The sequence below is a fragment of the Hylobates moloch genome, unplaced genomic scaffold (assembly GCF_009828535.3).
Source record: "Hylobates moloch isolate HMO894 unplaced genomic scaffold, HMol_V3 SCAFFOLD_2447, whole genome shotgun sequence".
NCBI classification, from domain to species: Eukaryota; Metazoa; Chordata; class Mammalia; order Primates; family Hylobatidae; genus Hylobates; species Hylobates moloch.
In genome coordinates, this window is record NW_026654722.1 from 1 (window position 1) to 8,284 (window position 8,284).

At 55.1% G+C, this 8,284-nt stretch overlaps 1 protein-coding gene across 1 annotated transcript; it reads right to left on the bottom strand.

The window, feature by feature from the left end:
- Positions 1–10: 10 nt before the first annotated feature.
- LOC116464966 (kinesin-like protein KIF1C) lies at positions 11–8,278 on the bottom strand. Its single transcript, XM_058435206.1, has 12 exons — positions 8,211–8,278; positions 7,488–7,553; positions 6,967–7,145; positions 6,766–6,877; positions 5,933–6,008; positions 5,548–5,623; positions 4,946–5,022; positions 4,593–4,736; positions 2,517–2,686; positions 2,258–2,337; positions 2,058–2,133; positions 11–1,313 (listed from the first exon to the last, which is right to left on the bottom strand). The coding sequence occupies exons 1-12, from the start codon at positions 8,253–8,255 to the stop codon at positions 1,281–1,283; spliced, it is 1,134 nt and encodes a 377-aa protein (XP_058291189.1). The 5' UTR covers positions 8,256–8,278; the 3' UTR covers positions 11–1,280.
- Positions 8,279–8,284: the final 6 nt, after the last annotated feature.

Below are 8,284 nucleotides of genomic sequence, written 5' to 3' on the forward strand. Positions count from 1 at the left end.
CCCAGCGGACCCCTGAGCACTCCCTCCAAAGCAGGCCTCCTGTATCCCTGACTGCCAATGTCCCCAACAACAGCCTCCCAAAGTGCTGGGATTACAGGCGTGAGCCACCGTGCCCGGCCCATTATGAGTTCTTACTATATTCTCCTTGGGCCGGGCATCGTGGCTCACACCTGTAATCCCGGCACTTTGGGAGGCCAAGGCGGGCGGATCACAAGGTCAGGAGATTGAGACCATTCTGGCTAACACGGTGAAACCCCGTCTCTACTACAAATACAAAATATTAGCCGGGGGTGGTGGTGTGTGCCTGTAATCCCAGCTACTTGGGAGGCTGAGGCAGAAGAATCCTATGAACCCGGGAGGCAGAGGTTGCAGCGAGCCGAGATTGCACCGTTGCACTCCAGCCTGGGTGACGGTACGAGACTCCGTCTCAAAAAAAAAAAAAGAACTCATAATGAAGGCTGCCTCTGAGAGGGGAACTTAAGGGTGGGAAGGATGGAGGGTTACTTTTTTTTTTTTTCTATAACAAAATGCTGTAAACTGAGAGACGTAACTTCTCACTGTACACACCTTTTAGAACTATTAGAATGTCCTCTCTGGTGTGTATTACCTTTGTAAGAACAATTAAAACAAGAACCCCCTCCTTTGGTCTCCAGGCTTTGGCAGGTGGCATCTCTGCCAGCTCTCCAAGGAAGAAACCTCCACCCCACCAGTCTCCCCACTCCTTTCTGCTTTTTCTCCATCCTTGCAACCGTGGTGGAAGCGGCCCAGCTCCAGGTATACAAAGGTGGCTGGAAGCCATACTGAGGGCATCTTGTAGCCCCTCTTTCCACCGAGGTGTGGCTGGGTCCCAGAAGAGTCTGGCTCCCTCAGAAGGACCCCAAAGCCCCGGACAAGACCCCAGACAAGCAGCCTGGCCTGCTGCCCACAGCTCTCTCACTCCCTCACTGTGGCTTGGGCCAGGCAAGACAAAACCCCTCTCCCCTTTTCCGAACAGGGGTTCAGTGATCCCTGCTTGCTTAGTCCCCCAGATGGACCTGACTTTACAAAATAGAGAGAAGCCTTGTTCTGGTAACGCATCACCTCTTCCAGGCAGCCCCCAGTGACCCTGTCTGGCTCAGAGCACAGTGTATCTGACTTAGGGCCTGATCCTCTGCTGCTTCACACCATGGTCCAGACAGGCTGGGCTGGTTCCCTGGTGGAACTGGAAGTTCATGCTCTGCTCAAACTGGCCTCTGCACCATCCCTTCATTGGTATGCAGCGGTACAGCGGTGCTGGCTGTCTATAGCCAGTGCCCTTTCTGACTGGTCAGTCCCTGTGCCGGATGGTTATTAATATTTGGAGTATCTTTCTGCCTCCACCTGAGCCTGACCTCTCCTGCCCTGCTCCTTCCTTCCTTTCAGCAAAGATTTATTAGGCACCTAAAACCTGGCAGCAGGCACGTGTCAAGCACTGGCGTGTCCCACTCACCCCAACACATACCCCAGGCTGTTCAACCTCATGGTGGCCCTACTCCTCCATACCCCCCAAGTCCTGTCCACCTTTCAGGTTCCACTGTCCAAACCACCTTCTCTAGGAAACCAGTTGCGGCATAGCTCCAAGCTACACAGGTGCCTCCGTCTATAACCAACCTCTCGCTGCACTGGTAACCACTGTCTTACAATGTAGTGCTCACGCCTCCTCTATTCCCTTTAGTCTTGTCTTCCCAAGTTATCCTTTTGAAAAATAGATTTCTTTAGCTATCTGAGTATGCACAGAATACAAAACACAAATGATACAAAAGCATGCACAGTGCCTCAGTCTCTATCCCAACCAACCTCCGATTTCCCAGGTCCTCTCCCTCTCCTGAGGCTGACTGTCAAGTGGCTGGAGGGAGAAGGCAGGGATGACTAGACAACACAGAGAGGAGGTGGCAGCGGAGGGGACAGAAATGATGGACGGACAAGCCGGGGACCTCAAAGGGAGTGATCAGGGACAGCACTCACTACCCTGCACCCGCTGCCTCTCTTCTAAGCATCCAGTGAGCTCTCTAGGCCTCCTCGCCCGATTCCTCACTCACCTTCTTTGGAGAGAAGACGCCCACAGTTCCCCCATCCTCCCGGACGGCCACCCCCATCTCAGCCAGCAATGCTTCTCTGTAGGCAGAGGGGAGGCAAATGTCAGTCTTACCTTCACCGCCTGTGACCTCCTTCCCTGTGGGGCCTGACCTCCCCCACAGCCTCCAGCTCCTCCCAGGACCCCAGCTGTCGGCCCTCACACCTCTCCATCCTCAGGGCTTCTGTCTTGCGTAGCTTCTCCTCCCACGTCTCGTTCAGCTCAGCTATAATCTTCTCTGTCTCCTGGGGGCCTAAGGGTGGGTAGGTTTCAGGATGGTCTGGGACAAGCAGACCCAGGGTAGGGACAACCTACCCTGGGGCCACGCTACTCCTAGAATTCCTTCTTTCTCAAGCTTGACTTTGGAGAAGTGAACTCCCAGGAACGCCCAGACCCCCAGCCCTTGCCAGCTCCAGCTTCCCACCTGCAGCCTCTCCATGGCTTCCTCAGGCCCAATCTGGGGCTCCGTGTTGGGGGAGAATGACGGCTCCAGCTCCCCATGATGTGTGGTGGGTGATGAGGGTGAAACTGGAGCCAGGGGAGATGACACAGCTGGCAGGGCGCCTCTGACACTCCCTTCTTCTGTCTTCAGGCCTGGGAGGGAGATAGAGGAAAAAGAACGAGGCTAAGGAAAGGAGCTGATGAGAGACATCCAGGAGACCAAGAGCTTCACAGAGGACCAGTCTGTAAGGACTACAGAAGACCGCTGGTCAGCCTCCTACCAGGCAAGGAGCGAGCCCTCCTACTGCAGCCACGACAAATGGGCACCCAGTCTCTCTGCTTCAACTCCAGGGGTGGAGAGCTCATTACTGAAGGAGGCGGCCAGTCCTTCCCACTATTGGATGACTTGCACCATCAGAAAATTCTTAGGTGGGGCTAGGTGTGGGGGCTCACACCTGTAATCTCAGCACTTTGGGAGGCCGAGGTGGGTGGATCACCTGAGGTCAGGAGTTCGAGACCGGCCTGGCCAACATGGTGAAACCCCGTCTCTAGTAAAATACAAAAATTAGCCTGGTGTGGTGACGGGTGCCTGTAATCCTAGCTCCTTGGGAGGCCGAGGCAGGAGAATCGCTTGAACCTAGGAGGCGGAGGCTGCAGTGAGCCGAGACCACGCCATTGCACTCCAGCCTGGGCGACAGAGCGGGACCGTCTCAAAAAAAGAAAATTCTTAGCTGGGCCGGACACAGTGGCTCACACCTGTAATCCCAGCACTTTGGGAGGCCAAGGTGGGCACATCACCTTAGGTCAGGAGTTCAAGAGCAGCCTGGCCCATCTAGAAACCTCTGTGTCGAACTTTTCTTTTTTGAGACGGAGTCTCCCTCTGTCACCCAGGTTGGAGTGCAGTGGCGAGATCTTGGCTCACCGCAACCTCCGCCTCCTGGGTTCAAGCGATTCTCCTGCCTCAGCCTCTCGAGTAGCTGGGATTACGGGCGCGTGCCACCACACCTAGCTAATTTTTGTATTTTTAGTAGAGGTTTCACCACATTGGTCAGGCTGGTCTCGAACTCCTCAACTCAGGTGACCTGCCTGCCTTGGCCTCCCCAAATGCTGGGATTACAGGCATGAGCCACTGTACCAGGCTAAAACCCCCGTCTCTACTAAACATACAAAAATTAGCCAGGTGTGGTGGTGGGCGCCTGTAATCCCAGCTATTTGGGAGGCTGAGGCAGGAGAATCGCTTGAACCCAGGAGGTGGAGGTTGCAGTGAGCCAAGATCGAGCCACTGCACTCCAGCCTGGTGACAGAGCAAGACTCCGTCTCAAAAAAGAATTCTTAGCTGTGTTGAGCTGAAACTGGCCCCACGTCATGTGTGCTGCTATTTCTAGTTCTGCCCTCTGGGATAAAAAGTCCTTACTGCTTTCTCTTCTGCAAGAAAATCCCTCAAATGTTGGAAGGCAAACAGCCTAGCTACCTTATCCTTCTCTTTCCAAGAACACTCATATTCCCCACACTGTGCCCCTCAGCACCCTGACTATTCTCAATGGGATGATCTCAAGACTGAATGCAGGGTCCATTCCTGACCCAGTCAACATGGATTACACATCCTCTGATTTGGACACTATTTCCATCAGTGAGGCTGAGCCTGACATGCTAGAAAGCACTCCACTGAGATCTGTTAGGCTATGGTCCACTTCGACTCTGACGTTTTGCAAGAACTTCTGTCAAGAAAGTCACCCAGTAGCCTAGCCTCTTCTTAACAATTTACTGTTTGACCTGTAAGTATATCTTGCCATTTTTTCCTGTAATGGTCATTTTATTAGTTCCAGGAGCCTGACAGGTCCCTCTGGATCCTGATTCTCCCCTAGAGAATTAGTCCCTCCTAGCTCTGTAACATCTGAAGACATACGTCCCTCTGCACATCTGTGTCCACGTCACTGAGCACATGAAGGGTTTCATAGTGCGTCGTCCCTCCCTGGCTCCAGGACTGGGCAAAGGCAAGTGAGGAGGGATGGGGTGGGCCAAGGGGCATCCCTGAGCTGCCCCTCCCTGGAACCTCGACCTTCCAGAGCAGAGGCTGACAGTCCCTGAGCCATCAGCAGTTCCCACAGCCGGGCTACTTCCTCCTGCAGCTCTCTAATCAGCCGGGCATTAGGGTCCTCGTTGATGATGGCATTGCAGCGGATCTGCTTGGTGCAGTCAGCATACCCGGGTGACAGAGGAGCAGGGTCGGTGAGGCCTGGGGGCAGGGGACCCTTGGTCTGCTGTTTCTCCTTCCCCCTCTCCCAGGTCTCAAGATATCGTGGCAGGGCTCCGGGGCCTCCCCCGTCTCACGAGCAGGATCCTGAGCAACTCGCCTCTAAACTCCTGGCACTTTTCCTACGCTGCCCCATCCCTGCTAGAGCCAGAAGCCCCACCTGAGGGTGCTGAGAGTCTCCTCGTAATCGATGGCAGCAGGGCTCAGGGCTGCTATCATTGCTGTGAGTTCCCACCTGTGAATGGAGTGCAGGGAAAAGCTTCAGCTGAGGGAGGGGCTAAGAAAAGTCAAACCGGGTCATGGGGCTGGGGCCCACTGCCCAGGCGGGGGTCTTATAGGGTCATGGTCTGAGGTACGGGAATCTAGGGTGGTGAAACTAACCATGACATCTGGTTATGGGAGGGAATGAGGTCAGGGAGATATATCTGCAGGACAGTCACAGAAGCATGGAAGGGGGATGAAGTCAGCAGTGCAGCAGTGGGTGTGAGATCAGGGATCAGGGATCAGGCAGGGGTCATGAGTAGCCAGGTCAGTGAGGTCATGAGTAGCCAGGTTCGCGAGGCCCTTGGCTTGACGGCAGGGTATGGCCTTGTTCTCAGCATCAGGAAATCTTCAAAAGGATGTTCCCTTTGAAGGGTCAGGGGGAGAAGGAAGACGACGGGATTTGGGATTCTCGGCATAGCAAGGGGATTTGTCAGAAGTATCGAAAGAGTCCGTGGGATGTGTCAGGGTCGGCAGAGAGAGAGGAAGAGGCCCTCACCCAAATTTTCCTTGAGCAGCCAGGTGAGCACAGAGTCCCTGTAGGGGATCAAATCCGACTTCCGCTTCTCTGATTGCTGGGGGATAAAAGGGGGAAGGAGGTTAGGGTGGGTCACCCCCCTTTCCCAAGCCCTTCTCTTTCCAACACCCAGGTCTCACCATATCTGCAAGGGCCGAGATCACCTTCCCTAGTGTAGTCAGGGACTTATTGATGTTGGCTCCCTCCTAGAAAAGGATGAGGAATGTGGGGATGAGACCCTCCTCTCCCAATCTCATCCACTTCCCCTTCCTACCTCCCCAGTGAGAGTCTCAGGTTCTGACTGGAGACCTCCACACACACCCCACAACACTGCCCCACAACAAACCACCCTCTGAAGCCCCCTCACCTTCAGGCGCATGCCCCGGGCCCGAGGAGTCGGCTCGCTCACTCCCAGCAAGGTCCACCAAACTGATCTGACTGACCTGGGGTCAGAGGAAACAGGCAGGAGATAAGGTGCGGGTGGGGGATGGGGCAGGCAAATCAGGGAAGCACCCAGCAGGAATGTGGGCAGCTGGCAAGGGCTAGAGAGAGCCAGGAGGAGGCGAGGGAGGAGGCCGGGGGAAACAGAATACGTGACAACAGTGAGACGGTGGTTACTCGCTCAATTACAAATAGCTACAGGCCCACCACAGGCATGGACAAGGGACACACAAGGGATCCGAGCCCTGTCCTGGGTCTCGTAAGAACAGCCGGGTGCGGTGGCTCACATGTGTAATCCCAGCACTTTGGGAGGCTGAGGCGGGTGGATCACCTGAGGTCAGGAGTTCAAGACCAGCCTGGCCAACACGGCGAAACCTCTTCTCTACTAAAAATACAAAAACGTTAGCCGGGCCTGGTGGCACATGCCTGTAATGCCAGGTACTTGGGAGGCTGAGGCAGGAGAATCGCTTGAACCCAGGAGGTGGAGGTTGCAGTGAGCTGAGATCGCACCACTGCACCACTGTACTCCAGCCTGGGTGACAGAGCGAGACTCTGTCTTAAAAAAAAAAGACAAGCAAACAGTAGAGGGGGACAGACTCATCTGATGGAAAAACAGGGTGGGGGTGGGGCGCGGTCATGGAAGTCCTGAGGAGGCACTCAACCCAGCAAGGGCAGGGAGGGCCCAAGACCCTTCTACCATGTCACTGTCCCTATTACCAGGGGAGGTTGCGTCCGGCGCGGGAGCAGGGGCGATCCCACCTTCTCCGAGTCTAGCCCCATGGGCTGGTCATGGCAGTGCGGTGTGAAGACGGTGGTAAAGACGGCATGGGAACGGCTGCTGGTCTCGTTCATGTTGGTGGCAGCCACAGTCCTTGAGGGCAAAGGAAGCAGTCACTGGATCCTGCCTCTCACCTTCCCAACCCTGGCCCCCTTGCCCTCTGCTCCATCAGCCTGCCTTACCATGCTTTATTTCCACAGTCCATGAAGTCAGCAATGTCTGCGTAGGAGGTCACAGCCAATCTGGACAGGTCCTGCACGTAGGGGCCCAGGATGGGGTGCTCCCAGACCTGCAGAGAACCCCGACTCTTGAGGTTCAAGAGGTCTCGTACCCGCTCACAACAGATCTCCATATAGCTCACCTGAGTGGGAAAAGCAAATGAGAAGTAACAAAACTAGCCACAACAATGACAACGAAACTTAATCTGACTCCACTGGACATGATCCAGGTGACTGCAGCTAATACACAGTGCAAAGCATTCTGCGGATGCTAGCTCAGCGACCTGCCCAACAAGCCAGGAGGTGCATCCCATCATTAGCATCTCCCAGATGAACATACGAAGCTGAAGGACACAATCACTGCCCCAAAGTCACAGTCAGTAACCAGCAGAGCCAGGATTAGATCCCAGGCTGTCTGATTCCCGCGACGGCCCTCGGCAGTCTGGACCCCTCTCAGCCCCGCCACCATCAAGACCCGGGCTTACCGCCACAGAGTAGGATAGCTGAGCACTCTGGTTCTCACTAACGCGAGGGAAGAGGTCCTCACAGAGCTGGAGGGGGACACAGGGAAATACAGAGAAGCTCCTGCTCAGGGCACACCTGAAGTGTCCAGCCACAGGCCAGGGCCAGTCCCAAGTGACCCCATTTAACCCTTACCACAGCCCTGAGGGAGGGGTTATTCCCATTTCACAGATGGGAAAACAACCTCAGAGAGGTTCCCACTTGCCCAAGATCACAGGCTAGCATTCAGCCAGCCAGGGTGCAAACCCCAGGAGTCCTGACTCCCAAGCCTGTGTGCCAGGTTGCTATGCTGGACAGCCAGGGACAATTACGGTTAACTCTGTGATCCCAATCGGCATTTCTACACTTAACACTCTACTGGTGGTACACAAGCCTGCAGGAGAACTACACTCACAAATCATTATGAAACCAAGTAAAATAGTAGTAAGTTGTAAAACTGGCGCTCGAACCCAAGGCTCACTGATGCCAAAGTCTTGCTCTTCTCACTGAGGCTCACTGCCTCTGATAGGGGCAAAGACCCTCCCACCCCAGAAGGTTGTCCAGCTTGCAGTCAACCTCTATCTCCCATCACCAATGGCCTCAGAGCCAGGTCTCTGTTCCATAATCCTCAGACCCTGGTCCTTCCTTCCTCAGACGGCAGCTAAAGACGCTCCTGCCCTGGCTGCCCCACCAGGTCCTAGGCGTACCTGGGGCACGATGCCCTGCTGCCCTGGCTCCTGCCGCCCCATCATGGTATAGGATTTCCCAGCCCCGGTCTGCC